Source organism: Poecilia reticulata, chromosome 7 (assembly GCF_904066995.2).
Source record: "Poecilia reticulata chromosome 7, P_reticulata-male-v2, whole genome shotgun sequence".
Lineage (NCBI taxonomy): Eukaryota > Metazoa > Chordata > Actinopteri > Cyprinodontiformes > Poeciliidae > Poecilia > Poecilia reticulata.
Genome location: NC_088836.1, coordinates 30426445 through 30444586, shown reverse-complemented (window position 1 = coordinate 30444586; position 18142 = coordinate 30426445). Strand labels below are relative to the sequence as shown.

Sequence of the window (18142 nt, the reverse complement as noted above, 5' to 3'; positions counted from 1 at the left end):
GCAGTTTAGTGACTCAAATCACATTATTTTTGTGACTGTGTCCTAAAGAAGCGCATTACCTGTATGGGTTTGTTTTTAATCAGCAGTATTTGTGCTTGAAGCTGTTATTGCTGTCAAAAGCATGAAACAGAACATCAATCCTGTACTTTGTAGCCTTAATCTACTGAAAGTCTTGCTTCATCTCCTCTTGTGGCCTTAAAAAGGAAAAAAAATGCAGTTTTCTTTTAGAGGTTTTGCTTAAATCTGTTTAATCAGACTAAAATATATTTAGGAGTGCAGATTGAAGTTTCCTGACTGATCACAGATTGTTTGAAAAGACTGACTGGTTAATTTTGGCAGATTTTTATTTTTGATTTTTTTGTCGGCTTGCAAAAATATATTATTTTAAATAATTCTGATGTATTTCTTAAGAAATCCACACAGCTGAGCTGACCTAATATTTGTAATTTAAGTAACAAAAATTTATGCATAAACATATTTTTGTGTATTTTATGTAAACTACTGACATTTGATACAATATGAAACGTTGGGTAATTTAGTTTTTCGTTTTGTAGTCTTTTTCTCTTACCATCCAATTAAACACTTTTTTTTTTTTTTTACCGTTTTGAATAGAAAGATTCAGGCCCGGAGCTATAGGGGGGTCTGGGGGGCAGCTGCCCCCTGGCCCGGATGGGTGCCCATGGGGGCCCGGGTCTGGAGGTGCCAGGGAGGGAGGAATGGTTTCAAGTCGCTTTAATGTCTGATTATAGATTGAGAAAGTGCGCCCTCGCCTGTTCAGAAAGGTGTATGTAATGTTAAAGTTACTCTCTCTCAATGGAATATATAGTAGTCAGTCCCAGTGACTGTTTGACTCACGGTTTAGTCAATGTGCTTCCTAGGTAAAAATGAAACAAGAAACGCTGCCCAAACAGCACCGCCCCCAACCCAAGCCAACGCCCGGTCATTGACCCCGCCCCCCGGCCCAACACTGACTTGTTCCGCTAATGGAAAGATTTGTTTCTGAATCAAATCATGACTCCAATGATTTGATTGGAATTGAATCAAATTGCTAGACAATAAAATATTTGCTGTAACTCAGTCCACAGCTGAACAAAAGTGGACAGTGGCAGATTTTTTTGAAGACCAATTTTTAAAAAATGGCTGAACTAATTTTAAGTGATTTACAATCTAATGTAAGCGGCAGCCATGTTGAATCTGTTTGAAATGGTTCTGTTAAAGTACCACACAGTTGGGTTTCCTACAAAGGAAATCTCTTTCCTCCTCTCCTGTGGGTTTGTATTCGAAGCTACAGCTCTCATGTCTCCTCCGCTGCTGCCGCAACAACGGACCGTTTGTCCTGCAAATCATGCATTGTTGCACGGCTGGACCGCCTCTCCAGGTTGCCGTAGTACACAAATGACGCACATGCTCAGGTAAACCGGAGAAAACTGTATTAAACAAGCAGTTTCGATTATCGCTTTCATGTTAATTGAATCAGTCTGTCTTCAGGCTGGTAGCTTTGACCTGCAATTGAACTGTTTAATTTTCTTCACTTTCGGTAGCGCTGAAGTCAAAGCTCGTTTAATCCGTCCTGTAAAAGAGACTAAGGCGATTAGTCGCTAAGAGAGTTGGTTGGTTCAGGTTTTCCTAAGCTTCCTGGACGTGTTTACAAACAAGCAAGATCTGTAACTATTCCTGTAACTGAAGGATGTTTCGTTTGTGGCTCTGATCGGCAACAACAGCTCTATTTTTTTCCACCAGAGTGGGAAAGCTGACGTGAAGGTTAATGATGTCTCATGCGGTCTGCGGGCAGGAAATGATTCTGGATGGACAGAGTTTCTGCAGATGTGCTCCGGATTCAGTAGTTTAACATGACGCTGAACCTCTAATGGTCTGTGTTGGTCGTCTGAGATGAATTAAAGGAATATTTCTAATTATAAAGCACACATGCTGTAGTAATTTCATAAAATCTGATACCATAAGTGGTGTAAAATCTGTGAAGGGGAAACGCATCCTAAAGAAAACTTGACATTTGTTGCCTTTTTATTTAAGAAGAGCTCAATTTTCATTTACATGACTTATTGTTTTTCTCTTTTCTTTCTTTCTACCAAAAATTTTATAAGTTTTCAGTCTGGTGCTTTGGTCTCAACCAGCCATTTGTTTTGAAGGAGCATTTAGTTTAGAATTTGTTTTATTTATTTTGGATATTTAAAATGTCTTCCAGTTCCAGTATTAAATGTTTGCTGTAATTTAAAGTTTCTTTATCTTTGAGAATGTGTTCTTTCTGTCATTACCATTATATTACTTGAAAATCGTCTCAAAACGGCAATATTATCGTTTATTGCAATAACTTCTGTAATAATTTATTGTCTACTTATCGGACCGATAAGTCCGATAAACTGTGGATCCCAATTATAAAGTTTGAAAAATCTGTTCCCCTTCTTGCCTGTGGTGGCGAGGAGGGGAACAGGAATGACTGAAGGAAATGACACAAGACGACACTTGAGTGCATCTGCGTCCTTCATGAAATATAAACAAATGAAGCGCTGTTATATTTTAGGGGTTGTGGGATTTCTCTTTTTGGCAGAAGATCACGAGCCAGTTCTCAGACACTGGTTTGTTTTGGTTGCATTTACCCAGAATGCTCTATGCTCTAGTCCAGAAGTGAACCAAGACGTAGGTTTTTAGGTGGATCAGACTTCATGTTTGTTTTTGGTCACACCTCCCCGAACAAACCAGACCTTCTATACAAACAAACCAAATTTTGATCAAAGCAGACTAAACAGGGCCGGTGTTTAGTCACCCAAAGTGTTCATCTGTTCTCTTAAAGGCTCTGCAGATGGATTGAGGCCGGTTTACAAGTCATGCAGCTGGTGCAGCGCCTTCATTGGCTCTGCTCCAATCAGCTGCTTCTTTTCTCCTCTTGTATCTCTAGTTTGAAGCTGTTGGGACTGACTCATCACCAGCTGCAGCAACTCTACCTTCAATGCTTCAGATCAGCCTAAACACTCAGCGGAGAAGTTTCCTCTGTCAGATTGTGGTTAATAAATAAACCGATGCTGCTGCAGCCTGAGAAGCGTTGCTGCTATAATTAGAAGCTGGAAGCTAAACATGGTTCGTCTTAATCTATATGTTGACTGGCTTGTGGATTCCTGGGAACGTCGGGTCTTTACTCCTGCTCCATCTTCCTTTAGAGTGAAGATTAGTTTATGTAACCTCAGGGAAACGTCCCGACTCGAACAAAGAGTGATCCAGATTCTGCTGCGTCCTCTGTAAAGCAGCCATGTGTGCATTCTTGTGACCTCTCCAGTGCAAGTGCAATGCAGAACCAATTCACCCTGACTGTGGCAGCTCTCCAGCACACTCGACCTCGGTGGCAGACACAACAGAGGCAAAGCGTTTCTCGGTGGTGTGGATATGCACGTATCCCCCAACCCCCACTCCGACCTTTCCAGCCTCATGCCAAGTTTCAAGGGCAGAGCCGCCATGTTTTATAAGGGCCAGGGGCCTCCTGGAGCGTATCTGGAACAGCGTCGCTTCTGAAATCATCTCTTATTTTATACTTCCAGCCTTCTCGCTCTGTATGTGGATGTGCAATCCTATTTTGGATAAGTGGGGAAAGGATGTTTGGTAGTGAGCAGCTGCAACACTTGATGCGTTATGTCTGAGCTGATCGAAGAAAGCTGCAGTTCTGGGTTATTTCTAGTAACTCATGTTGAAAACTTGAGATAATTGGCTGTGTCCACCTTGAGAGGGGAACGGGCTCTGATTTCCTGTTGGAAGTTGAACCCCTGGTATTTACAGCCACCTGTGAAGCCTGGAAAGCTCCTCCAAAACATTTGGAACCGCTTATTTTAATAGTTCAAATGTCAAATATACCTTAACATTAATTAATACATACAATAGAAACAGTCTTGGCACCACATCGCTGGAGAAACGGTTTATTAGGAGCTTTTTCAGTCTTGCTCAGTGATTCTGAAAACAACTGAGTAGTCTTCACTCTGTCACAACTTCCACACAGAAGAGGGTTGCTAGGACTTGGGTGTGGTATGCTTTCTGTTTCCCAACCAGATACTCTTCAGTCAGAAAACGCTGATTCGGGCACCTGCTGATTTCTCTGCATCTCTAAAATCCATCTTCACAAAGTTTAAACTTGGGACTGAAAATCTTATCACGATTTAAATATTCTGTATCAGATGATGTCGATAATTGTCAAAATAGATAATTATTGATTTAGTTTTTTGTTTTTAAATGTTTGAAATACTGCCAAACTGGTGGCTTGACCTTTTCTGTTTTCAATTTTTAAGCAGTTATAAGAACTATAGACTGCTGCTGTGCCAGTTACTTAACACATTGTTGCTAGGTAACCGAAGAGTGAGTGAGTTGCTAGGTAACCAAAGAGTGAGTTAGTGGATTCCACCAGTGGTGGATTCCACCATAATGCAGAAGTTCAGTTCTTCTTGTGCTTTCCTGGTGTCTCTATTTATTTTTTTATTTTTTGCACAGTTTTAAAGAATGGCAGTTTTTATTTCTGCTACTAATTCAAATAAAATACAGTTTTTAAAAAGCTAGTAAATGTTGGAGAGAGGGAAATGAAGCTTGGAGCAATCCTCTGGCTGCTATCCTCTCTCCCAGCATGGCTGCTCACAGAGCCACTGATCAGGAACTGAACTTTATTTTACACCAGCAGAGAATCTCAGCATGGCTCCGTCTGGAGACCAGATTCATTGAGATTCCACCACAAAGCGCCACACGAGAAGATATTTTTCTTTTCTCTGCCAGCTCCACACTTCCACCCTCCCGTGGCCTACCTTCTGTCTCAGTTACGCAATAATTGTCTTGTTTTTTGCTAACATGGCGCCCTCTAGTGGTTGATTGGGTGATGCACACATTTTCCAAGTTTTCCTCTGTCCTGAGATTGTTTTATAGCAGCCAGATGTTTATTAATCCTTTTTTAGTCATGAAAACTTTGATAGTTCAGAGTCTGATCATTTTTTGCATTCCAGGGAATCTGGATTGCAAAACATTAATTAAAAAAAAAATCTCTATTCCTCTTGTCCTGCTCAGGTCCAATCAGCAGCATCCTGGTGAACAAATTTGGCAGTCGACCAATCATCATCCTGGGTGGCTGTCTGGCCGGTTCGGGGTTGGTTGCTGCTTCCTTCTGCAACACCGTGGAGCAACTTTACTTCTTCATTGGCGTAGTAGGAGGTAAGAGTTTATCTCCATCTCTCATTCTTCTTAACGGCTGTGGTTCCATTACAAATGTGTAAATCTTTGTCTATGTTCTGCTAATGTCGAAAAAACACTTTCACAATTGCTGTGTTTTCATTAAATAAGAAAGGAAATTAAAATCACATGAACAAGTTTGTTCAAATGATAAGTTAAGATTCGTGGCAGCGACTGATATTGATAATTCATCCATCAGAGGAGGCGCTGGCGTTTTATTCAGGCATTGGGGCTTCAAGCTCCTACTTTGGAGCGGCTACATATGCAGCATTTTGGGGAAATTGAAGTCGGCCATTTTACAAAAGAGGATTAAACGCATTTGAATAACAACTTTTTATGAACTGAGCGAAGCTTTGGTTGAGCTAGCTTGTCCGAAGGAGGAAAAAAAAACCCAAACAAACCACGAAGAAGACCGCTTCCTGTTGTCGTCTTTGTTTTTGCCACCTCATCATAGCGCAAAAACTTCACCAAAAAACTTGAATTTTTTTTTTTAATTCAGCTAATTTATTTTCGTAGTTTCAGTTTGTGTAATTTTCTGGTTAACAGAAATGCAGCTACATTTCGCCCCTCATTTAACCTCCCCTGCATGTTCTTCCCAGGGTTGGGACTGGCGTTCAACCTGAACCCCGCCCTCACCATGATTGGAAAGTACTTCTACATCCGCCGGCCCATCGCCAACGGCATCGCCATGGCAGGCAGCCCAGTGTTCCTGTCCACCTTGGCGCCCCTCAACACGTGGCTGTACGACGAGTTCGGCTGGAGAGGCAGCTTCCTGATCCTCGGCGGGTTGCTGTTGAACTGCTGCGTGGCCGGATCGCTGATGAGGCCCATCGGACCCAAACCGCAGCCGGCCAAACCGGAAGGCGACGCCAGTGCACCGGCTCAGCCCAAGAAGACGGTCCTGCAGACCATCAACACCTTCATCGACCTGACACTCTTCAAGCACCGCGGCTTCCTGCTCTACCTGATGGGCAACATCGTCATGTTCTTCGGCCTCTTCTCGCCACTCGTCTTCCTCTCCAATTACGCCAAGAGTAAGGAAATCAGCAAGGAGAAGGCCGCCTTGCTGCTGTCCATCATGGCGTTTGTCGACATGTTCGCCCGGCCCTCCATGGGGATGCTGGCCAACACCAAGTGGGTCCGGCCCAAGGTGCAGTACTTCTTTGCTGCCTCTGTTCTCTACAACGGCGTGTGTCACGTGTTCGCACCGCTGACGAAAGACTTCTCTGGATTTGTGGTGTACGCCATCTTCTTTGGCTTTGCCTTCGGCTGGCTGAGCGCGGTGCTGTTCGAGACGCTGATGGACCTGGTGGGAGCCCAGAGGTTTTCTTCAGCCGTGGGTCTGGTCACCATCGTGGAGTGCGCACCTGTGCTGCTGGGACCGCCTCTAACAAGTAAGTCTTCCACATGCAGAATGTGAGCAGCCATACAACTGCTCACATTCTGTTTTATCAGTAACTACTAATGGTTTTTAAGTACTAGTACTTCCTAATACATTTTCAGCTGCTGTGGTTCGCTTTCAAACTACTGTCAAACAAACCAAACCCTTTTAAAAACCTACTCGTTTCCTCACCTGTGGGGGCGCTGCAGCAACAACCACTGAAGGAAACGGGTGTAAAACAACTTAAACTGCTTATATTATATTCTGCTTTTCTTCGCTCTCTGGGTCGGCTTTACTCTACATGCAGGCCTGTTGCCATGGCAAGTTTAAAGAACTTAAATAGCTTTATTATTATAAATGATCAGGCTAACTTGACATCAAGGATTAAGCATCAGCATAGAAGTAATTACTGCCACCTGCAGGTGGGAGTTGGCATCACTGAACCCAAAGTTTTTGACCATATTTGTGGAAGTTTTGCAATATGCCATCAATTGGCATGGAAAAATGCATTGATCTGTTTTTTTTTTCTGTGTATGTTTATGAATTTCTTCAAAAACTGGAGTGACTGATAAATGCCTGCCACACTTTTTAGATTTTTTTTTTTTTCTAAAATGTGAACTTTGGTAAAGCCTAGTGGATAAAAAAAATTAACCTCCCGATTCCTTCCTTTAGGTACTTTCTATAACTACTACCACCATTACGACTACACCTACCTGACCTGCGGCATCATCCTCATCATCGCCAGCATCTTCCTGTTTGTCGGGATGGGCATCAACTACCGCCTTCTGGACAAGGAGAAGAAAGAGGAGGAGAGGAAGGAGCGGGAGGAGCCCAAAGAGGAGCGTGCCGCCATGTTGGAATCTCCCACGCAACCCAAATCGCACGACTCGGGCACCGTCACGATGGCCGACGTCGCCAAGATGGACGAGGACACGGTGTAAAGCTGGCAGGGCGGATGGACTGCGACACGCACACACACAGGAGAGCAGCAGTCACAGCCACGCACCACAACCCTGACGCCATAGCAACGTGTTTTTGCTCGGGTCGTCGTATTTTCTGTGCCTTTTGGAAAAGCTTTTTGAGCACAGGTACTTTTTATTTAATTTTTTTGAAAACACCAGTAGACGGTTAAGAAACAAGGATTTACATTTACTCTCAGGGTCTGGAGCTGCTGCAAACATCCAGAACTTCACATTTCTCCTTCTAAACCACCCAAACGGAGAACAGACTGACTTGACCCATTTATTTTTACTACTAACGGTTCCCCCCACCGCCTTCTGCGCTTCACTGTACGTAAACAAAAAGCTCGCTTCTTGTGATCGCAGGGACGTTTATCTGTTAGCTGCGGTGCTGCAGGAAAGTTTAAAAAGTAGGAGCAGTGATGTAGATTACTAACGCACGGGGAAATGTGTATTTTAGGTAGGTAGGGTGTTTTTAACCTTTTTCATTCTGACTTTACAGATAAAAGGACAGGACTGCAACCAGCTGACTGTCCTTGTTTATCTTTTTTATTATGAAATCTTCCACACAGAGTGGCTCATCATGCAACATAAGGATGAGGATGAACAATTTCACTGTGGTCCACCTGCAGTATTAACACACCAGTCTGGAGCTGATTGTGGCGCATTGACACTCAATGAGTCCAGATTTGTTTTTATCTCGCACATCATGGCACCTTTTTAGTGATTGGAACACAAAATTCCCTATAAAATTAGATATTTAGCCTTTATTTTTAACAATAATCATGTCTGGAAGTTGGTTTTTAATGTATTTAGTTTCTCTTTTTTTTATTTTATTGTAACCAGTTTTTATCATCTGGAAACTGAACAAAGTGTCATATCACGTAAATGTAGAGGCGAAACGGTGAGGTTGTCTGTTCTGGATGGTTTGAACCCAGAATGGAGGGATTTTTCAATTAGACACGACCAAATGTGGGATGTCGAGCTGTTTCAGCCGTTTCCGGTACTAATGGGAAGTCCATCTCTCCGGCTTCATGGGCGGTTTCTTCTTCATCTGCTGTTTTAAGTGTGTACACATTCCTCTGCTCTCAACCCACGTTGTTCCTTCAATCACAGCAGATAGAGAAATTATTTTTATAGAAAACGAGACACGGTGAAACCACAGAAATAATGTAACTTTTCCTTTTTTTTTTTTTGTTGAACGGTACTGTATTTGGCCACAGCACCTTTTTTGTGTGTATGTTTCGAGATGGCGAACAAATACTTGTTACTTTTCTGTAAAGTTTATTCTCTTAGTTGCAGTGGGAGTTTCATTGTTTTGTGTGTTTCTGGTTGATCATGAATAAATGGCTTTTATGACTTAAACACACTTGAGTTCTTTTTATTTAAAAAATGAACAGTTATTAAAATGAGTATCTGTCCCCATTGGGTCTACATATAAACTCAAACAGTTCTGAGTGGATGTTTACATTTGCATGTTTTTAAACTTGAGCATACTTTGTTTTAGTCAAAAGTTTGACTTCATGCATTTCCATATAGGGTCAAAAGATTCCTTTATCCACTGGTTAGCTGAATCTCCTTTTTTACACAAGTTGCAGGGAAATCATTGGGTTACCTAATCCAATCCCTGATTCTGTGAAAATATAGACATTTCACTGTGGGAATCTCATGTAAATCAACTTAAAAAATAATTGACTAGAAACTAGGTTTCCTCTTTCTAACGGCTTTGACTTTTCTCTAGGTGGATTTTCAACATTTCACACCTTTTAACATGCCACCAAAACTTTGATCAATTCAAATAGGAGGGAAATGCAACCAAAATCTGCACCCCTCTTAAAAAGACGCCTCATTCTGAACGGCCCAATTCCTATCTTTTCACCCACAAAAAACCCCATATCCGAACTGATTTGGATACTGTCAAATTGTTTTCAAAGCATCTTGTCTGGTCATGTCGCTTATCTGACTTTTATCTTACCGACATGAGACATGCATAATTCTGCACCAGAAGAAACCAGATGCGGACGGTAAATCATATTTACCAGATGTAAACAATGTCTAAAGACTATGAATTTAGGAAAGACGTCTCTGTCAGTAGCTACGTTTCCATTACAAACGCAAGTCTATTTCGCCATTCTGCTGATGTTGAAGCGACACAATTCTGCAGTTGCTGTTTCCATTAGCTTGTTCACCCGATAAAAATGGCAGCAACTTTGTAAACCTATCACTTCCTGTTATCTTCATCGTTTTTGCCAGTAGTAACACCTAGCAGTTGATCACGTGACTCGTGTGAAGCGAAAAAAAAAATGTTTTCGTTAAAATTTAAAATCGATCCATAAACGGCTCCATCCGTTAATACTTCCGCAAACAGAGCGTGACGTCAAAGTTCTTTATGTGCGCATGCGGGGCGCCGTTGGGGACGTCAACGGTTCTCACACAGAAGACTGATTTAATTATTAGTATAAGTGGTTGTTATTACTATTAACGACCACGCATACGTGTATTTTACATATTTTTTCCAAACATGTAAAAGTCACAAACTGCAGGCTTAGCTATTCAGGTGATTAACTCGGCCGCTGACTGAGGAGTGCTGGACCGTCAGGAGTTGGAGGTGTGAGTGGCCGTGGAGTCGTTGGGGAAAGAGCCTCGTCGATGCGGAGGCTTCCGGCAGAACAGCAGCAGCCGCAGTTCCGGAGAAACGCTGCTGGAAAAGGCGGAGTAGATCCAGGGATTGGTGCAGGAGTTCAGGCTGGCCAGCAGCATCAGCAGCGTGAACGCTGTGTCTGTAAATATGAGACACTCGGTAGTATCAAGGTTATTATGTTAACGGAAAATGAGAAAACATTTTCTTAACTGAGATGAAAAAAACACAGCAATTAGTGGGGGCAAACTGGAACTAACTGGAACTACATGGTGTGTTTATAAAACTAACTAAACGTACTTCGTTTTCGAGTTTAGTTTATTACCCTTTCCTACAGATGAGAAATAGATTTTATTTGTATTTTTTGTAGCCCGAACACAAGCAGTCAACGTCAATAAAAAATGGTATCGTTTGTTGAATATTCATTACACCATAAGTGCCTAAAGAGATATGATAGCTTTGGAGTTAAAACAAACTTTAATTTGACAGAATTGGGTCTTTTGGGTCGGCCGTACCTCTCTGAGGCGGGTCGGGGTCCCAGGCGGCCCACAGCTGCACGCTGAAAAACGGGGCCCAGCAGATGGAGTAGACCAGAACAATGACCAGGGTCATCTTAACCGTTTTTGACATGGCAGCGGTCACCTCTCCACCCCTGGCCACTGGGGCTTTGTGGGGGGGTGTGGAGCCAACAACAGAGGGCGCTGTGGGGTCAGACTGCAGAATATCAACACGTCTGACTTCAAGTTGGAAAAATATTCCCTGATGATGATCATGTATAACAAAGAGGGAGGATTTTCTCTAATGCAGACAGGGTCAAACTATACATCAAGTCTGGCTGAAAATGTAATAGACTTGAATTATTTTAAATTTTTATCTGTCGATTTAAAATGAAGTAAAAACAAAATTAGTCTTAATTATTCCATCCATTACCACTATAGCTGATAGTTGGTACAGAGTTCTTCTCAATATTTGTCTTAAAGCACCAGATCAGATAGAGCCTTGGCAATTTATATTGTATAAACTACCAATATAAATTCACATGTCAGTGTGAATTTATATAATTATATAAATGTTTTTAATTTTATTTATTTTAGTTTTACATGTATTTTTATCTATTTTACTTTCATATTTTTTATTTTTACTTTTATTTTTCATGTTTTTTATTTAGTTTAGATTTACATGAATTTTTATTTACATTTATATTTTTCATTTTTACCTTTATTTTTGTTTGAAATTTGTTTTTTCATTTATTAATTGCATTTTAATTTACTTATGTCTTTTCTAATTTTTACTTATTTTGCAGATCTAATGTTTTGTTTTTCATTTATTTTACTTATATTTGTATTTTTATTTATTTTACTAGTATATTTCACTTATATGTACTTTTCAATTTTATATTTATTTGTATTCAATGTTTTATTTTACATTTATTTTTATTTCCCTTTTATTTAGGTTTTTATTCACTTTACTTTTTAAGCTTTATTTTATTTTTTACTTCACATTTTAGTTTTTTTGCATGCTTTATTATGTGAGAGCAACATTTTGCCACAGAAAATCATCCCAAACACATTAAATGTAGTTTGCATCAAGCTTCCTGACCTCAACACTGGGGAAAATGTTTGCACTTTGTTTAAAAATGGGTCAGAACCAGGAAACCAAAACATTTAAAATGAGCTTAGCAGGAAATGTGCCAGATAGTTGCTGAAAGCTACAAAAAAAGCATGTGATCAACGTGCAGCTTACCAATACGGATGTATGTAAACATTTGAGGCTATCTGTTAAATTTTGACTTTGTGTGGAAGGGAGAAAATCCACAATAAATGTACCTTTTTCTTTTTTTTTTTTTTTTTTTGCAACGTTCAATAACAAAACAAACATTCAGAAAGACTAACATTGAAGCCCCTGATGTGTAAACATGAACTTCTGACCATAAATCGATTATAAATGAACTGAAAGTGTCTCACCAGCACAGCTGCTGTTTGTTTGTGAAGACGCGCTGCCGGACCGGACCGGACTCATCTGAAGGGCCGATCCACCATCAGAGGTGTTGGGCCTCCCAGGGTTGTTGAAGGTGAGAGGTGAGACGTAAACCGGCAGGCCAGACCTTCCTCCTCCTCCTCTTCCTCCTCCGCTCTGGCTGTCTTGTCTGGATAGAGGAAGAGGAGTGGGGGACAGGCGGCGCTCTGATCTCCTGTACAAACTCTGATGAATCTCCTTGAAGATGCGCACCTGATGGAGGTGACAGAGGAAAAAGTCCAGCGGCAATCATTTTTAAACTTCTCATCTCTTCTGTACCTGACAAAAAGTGATGATGAGGACGGGGATGATGAAGATGGCCAGGGTCATCCATGTTATGTAGGCTTTGAGGCCCCAGGACTGGGCAAAGTGTCCCCAACATTCGTAGACGCCTGGCGCCACTTCAGAACGGGAGAAGATGAAAACCTGCAGGGCGAACAGGTGAGTGGATGTTAAAGAGGATTTATTACACAAAATTCACATTTTCAATGTTTATAAAAACACTCTGATGTTTTTTAGCAAGAATGTTTTTTGATGTCTGGTTTTAAAATCCTCCCAACTGTTAAGTCAGAATCAACTAGCTGCGCTGTTACCGAGCAACCGAAAGGATTTCAGCCCTGTTACCTAGCAACCCAAGCAGAGTTCCAGCAAATCTTATCAGCTGGTTTTACCGCTGTATAGCTGTTTGAAATCAACCCCAGGGATTTTCTAGAAAAAACAAGAACATTTTTGAGTTTCAAAAGCAGAAAATATTTGACTTTTGAAAATCAGAAATTTCCAAATATTTTCTACAAAATCTTTTAGATTAATCTCAAAATTTGAGTTTTCTCTTTCAAATTTTTGATTTTTCTAACTCAGAAACTTCCATGTTTTTCTAGAAAATTTTGGATATTAATCTAAAAATTTTGGTGCTCTCTGTAGCAAATTTTGTGACTTTTCAAACTCAGAAATTGTTTTGTTTTGTCTAGAAAATTTCTGATATTGATATAAAGATTTCTGGAGTTTTTTGACTTTTCAAACTCTGTAATTTCCAGGTTTTTCCAAGTTTGAATAAATTGATCTAAATACACTGCTCAAAAAAATAAAGGGAACACTTTAACATGTAAGTGAACACTGAAGTGTTCCCTTTATTTTTTTGAGCAGTATATATTTTTTTGTTTTTTTGCAGAAAGTTACTCTTTTTCCCCCCTATTTTTTTTTATCTGCAATGGCCCTAATACACTGTCGTATAAAAGAGCTAATTTTGAAAGGAGCTCTTGATAGCCAGAACTGACCAGACTATCTCATTATCTTAGAAAGATTTTACACAAAAATTGTAATAATTAGATCAGTTCAATTTCAAAATACTTTAATGATCTCAAAGTAAAAAGAAACATAATAGATCACCTTTAATCAGTTATGAAAAGCTTAATAGTAATTTTTAAACTGGTTTATGTCTCATCATGCTCGCTACCTGTGGAAAGCTGAGCAGCAGGGAGAGACTCCACGCCAGCAAAATGAGCGTGTTCCAGCGCTTTGTTGCACCACTGCGGTGCGCCTGCAGGGGGCAGCAGATCGCATAGTGGCGATCTATGGTCATGGCCACAATCATGTAGGAAGAGGCGAACATCCCCAGAACCTGGAGGTATTTCACCAGGCGGCACAGGAAGTCTGGGCCTGGAAAGCGCCCCCTGGCGTCCCAAACCAGCTGAGGCAACACCTGATGGAGGAAAACCACAGGGAAAAAAATCACTGGGGAAATATTAACTTGATATGTATGCTCATACCATGAGCATATGTTGAGAGAAAAAATATCTTGTCTTTTGTGATTTCGTCTATTGACATATTTTAAATATTAGTACAATAAAGGCAGAATTTATTTGTTGCCTCAATTCTTTAAAATGTTCTATTCACTTATTTCTGCATATTGATCTGGATATAAGCAGGTTTTGAGTGGTACACATTTAAATTCTGTAACTTTTTAAAAATTACTAAAGATGTTCATCCATAATAAACCCCAAATATACTTTTAGTATATATATTTTTCTTTTTTTAATATATAGTGCTTGATTACGTCGTTTCTGCTCTCCGTAAACGTTCTGGACCCATTAAAAGTCAGCACGCGTTTACCTGGAACAGCGCCACCACCAGGTCAGCCACACACAGGTTCAGCATGAACTGGTGCAGCGGGCTGTGGTTCTGCCTCCGCCGCAGCAGAACCACCAGAACCAGCCCGTTCCCGACCAGCGCCAGCAGCAGGATGACGGCCAGAACCACCACCTCCGCCGCGGCCAGCAGGGGGTCCCGCTCCAGCTCCGTGAGGTTGGCAGCCGGCGGCGCCTCGGAAACCGCAGGCCAGTCCGTTAACTGGTGGGACTCGGTTACCATGGAGACCGGCATAATGGCTGCCAGGCAGAGAGAGAGATAAATAAAAACTGAAATGTAGATCCAGCTGAAACACTTTAGACTCAAAACTTAGATACACATGAATTCATTTAGTTAATTTTCAAAGGTGATGGAGTACAAAAATACAAAAAAAAAACCCAAAGAATAAAGTAGTGAAATTATGGGAATAAAATATTACTAGTGTAAACTTATATGAGAATAAAGGTATAGTATTCTAACTTTTATTCTCATAGTTTTAGTTTTCAATTTTTTATTTTGAAATTATTGTCATCCAACATTATTCTTGTGACATTATGACTTTACTCCCATGAATTTACTTTATTCCCGTAATTTAATAACATTTTTTTTATTAGTGTGGCTCTAATACTCCAGTTCTGTCAACCAAAGAAGTGGCTCTTCTTTGCAGATAAAACCTGTTTACTTCCTGTCTCTTTGTTGCATGAACGTGTTCACAGCAGCCTGACCAGCTTTCTGTGTTTTTGTCTCTCAGATATTTAGAGCCGCTCAGCAAATGAGGTGCCAAGTTTACACCCAACAAGACCTCGCTCAGGACAAACACAAAAACATCTGATCTGCTGGGCAGCAATTGACCGGTGCATGGTGACTGACCACCAACTGTTCTGCAGCCTGTTTAATAACCACACCAGGTCAAAGGTCGCCTCCAGTCACAATAGGCCCTGTTATCTTCTCTGGCATGAATGGCTGACGACAGATGACAAATGGGAGCCACTAATTGGGATAATTAACACGCAATAATGCAGCGATGGTGAAAGGTAATCTAATTTTAGATTAAAGCTCAATCTCAAAGCAGTTTTTAAAACATTTCTTGTAAATATTTTCTAGTTTTGTAGAAATTTGGGCTTTTTATCCTTGGCTTTTAAAAACACGGTGTGAGTTTATTCTACCTGTACCATTTTAAATTCTCTCTAATATATTTGTAGTTTTTTTTGTTTTTGAAGCTGAATAATCTCACTTTAGAAATTTAGAAAACCTCAACATTTAATTTAAAATCCTGACCTGACAGAGTTTGATGGGGGAAGTTGTCAGTTTAAATTAATCCATGATGTCCTTCAGAACAGAAACATTAAATGATTAATTAAATCATGAAATAATTATTTCTAGTTTTTAAAATAAAATCAGGCACATATGATTAATTCCGTAGTTGATTAATTATTTCTGGGGTTTTTTCCAGCTATACAAAAATAGTTACACGTTTAAATAATTATTTAATAAGAGTGCCAAATTTATTGCAATTTGGCACTCTTCGCTCTCCATATTTATCTGCAAAGGGAAAAAAATGCAATTTTTTTTTTTGCTGCTAGCTAATCTGCATTTTGATTATTTTCAGTTATCAGGTATTTTTTTAATTTGTGTCTTTTCTTACCTGATCAGAGTGTCTGTAAGTTCAGATACACACGTTGAGCCTTAAGGCCTTTGAATCCAATATTTAAAATAACTCCAGAACTGTTCTCAAATCCAGTATTGTCAAGCAAAACAAATAGCAGAGGATGAAACAAATCAAACATCTTCAGTCAAGCCTCTTCAGAACAATTTTAATGTGAAAACATGGACACAATATTGATACATTTCATGCATATTAGGAGTAACTAGTTTGAGTTTGGTAATATTTTTTTAATTTAAGAATAAAAACAGATGGAAACACCCTTAATGAGCCCTTAATGAGATTTTCCATTAAAGCCCTCGAAAGAGAAATCAGATCCGACTTTTTTCTTTTAAAAACATAATAATCAGACAATCTAAATAAAACACGTTTTGATTCTCTGCAGACCTGCATATGAACTCAAAAAACAAACAAAAAAAAAACAACCAGCTCTGGACCTGCAACGCTTGAAAGGCACAATTTGAATGGATTTATGTCGGAAAAAGATATCTGCAGGAATTCTGATCAGGATCTGTGGAGGTTTTTCATTCCTGGCTTGCAGAGAAACTCGAGTCTCCGAGCGTGTTTTGGTTCCCCTGCTGAGCCGAATATAGTGTGACAGAAAAGCTGCTGCTGTGAAGTACCATTAATGCATTCCCAAATCAAACTATGAAACTGAAACTGTCTCTGTTTTGGACACAGATAATTCAGGACATACTCTTCCCTCTGCAGCTGAACCGAATGGATGTGAGGCATTAAAGTGATTTATTGACATCAGTCAGAAGTCTGGTCACCTGCTGTTCTGCTCTGTTTCTGTTTAGAAGCCAAGAGGAAAAGGAAAAGTCGATCAATCTGCATCTTTTTCTGCTTCTTTAGTTTTACTTTAATTAATCTGAGAGGCTTTAATGAATCAAACTGCCTCCTTACACTGCCTTACACAATCTTACCAAGTATTTCTGGTCTAGTTTCTGGTGTAAATATCTTAATACTCTTGAAATAAGGCAAAACTAACTTAAAAGTAACTTTTCAACAAGATGTAGGAGTTTGTTTTAAGTCAATAATTCCTCAATATTGATGATAAAGTTCTAGTTCTACTGGAAATAATTTCACTTATAACAAGACATTTTTCCAAAGTTATAAATAATCTGCCAGTGTTCAATTACTGTTAACCAGAAATTAAGAAATTATTGACTCAAAACAAGCTCCTATATCTTGCTGAAATGTTACTTGTATGTTAGTTGTCTCGTCTTTCAAGCGTACTAACGTATTTGCACCAGAAAATATTAAAAATATTTTGTAAGAATGCATGTTTTTGCTGCAAAAATACAAGTATTATCAAGTATTTTTAGTAGTTTGTAATTCAAATATCTCAGTTCACTTGAAAGAAGACAAAACTAACTTAAAGCCAACTTTTCAACAGGAGCTTGTTTTGCATTAATCATTTCTTAATAGTGAAAAAGTTGTAGTTCTCCTGGTAGATAATTTGGGAGAAATATATTAGTGAAAAAATCTGCCAGTGGAACTTTTAGTACTTTTTTAATCAGTAAAGTCAAACTGAAGCCAACTCTCAAATCTTGCTGAAAGTTTCTTGTAAGTTAGTTTAGTCTTCTTTCAAGTGCAGCAAGATATTTACACCAGAAACTAGACCAAAAATAGTTGGTAAAATTGCGATTTTGCAGTGAAGTTTAACAGATTCCCAGTTTTAGTTGAGAAGGTTCAGACTTACTGAGCTCGTCCTCAGCGTCCCATAAAGTGTCTGCAGGAGCCAGGACAACCTGATCTGCTGCTGCTGCTGCACCAAAACGCTGCATCCATGCTGCGCCTGCTGCATGTGTGCGTGCTTTCCATCCCCGGTGACCTCTGCTGCTCACGCTAGCCCCGGCTCCTGTTTTCATCTCCTCCCTCTCCAGCATCCCTCTCTTTCCTCTGCTCTGCCCCCTTCTGCATTCACCAGGAGGAGAAAAGAGGGGCTGTGGGCAGAACGTCGATGAAAGGACAACTGATATAATTTCCAGCTGATTGCTTAGATTAAGAGGGAGCTGCTGTTGGTGACACTTTGATCCCCCGTCAATGCAGAGCAGCGGATCAAAGAGCTTTCATACAAGCACAATGAGCCGACATGAGTACGTGTCCTCTTGCATCACCTGCCGACTGATGCTGCGTTCCAGTTGTAC

General features: G+C 40.0%; 2 protein-coding genes across 3 annotated transcripts in view; one reads left to right on the top strand and one right to left on the bottom strand.

The window, feature by feature from the left end:
- Positions 1-8913, top strand: part of LOC103467894 (monocarboxylate transporter 1-like) — a 26644-nt gene extending 17731 nt beyond the window's left edge. The window contains exons 3-5 of the mRNA XM_008414622.3: positions 5047-5190; positions 5808-6602; positions 7262-8913. Coding sequence (XP_008412844.1) covers positions 5047-5190; positions 5808-6602; positions 7262-7530 — 1208 coding nt within the window. The 3' untranslated portion in view covers positions 7531-8913. The remainder of the gene's footprint in view (positions 1-5046; positions 5191-5807; positions 6603-7261) is intronic.
- LOC103467895 (vasopressin V2 receptor-like) lies at positions 8914-18142 on the bottom strand. Of its 2 annotated transcripts, XM_008414623.3 has the most exons (7): positions 17695-18142; positions 14312-14586; positions 13656-13901; positions 12482-12628; positions 12151-12415; positions 10702-10887; positions 8914-10328 (listed from the first exon to the last, which is right to left on the bottom strand). In XM_008414623.3, exons 1-7 carry the CDS (start codon positions 17879-17881, stop codon positions 10144-10146), a joined length of 1491 nt encoding a protein of 496 aa, XP_008412845.2. In that variant the 5' UTR covers positions 17882-18142; the 3' UTR covers positions 8914-10143. The 2 variants fall into 2 exon arrangements, with proteins under 2 accessions (XP_008412845.2, XP_017161449.2); XM_017305960.2 differs by lacking the exon at positions 10702-10887 and having other exon boundaries at positions 17695-18141.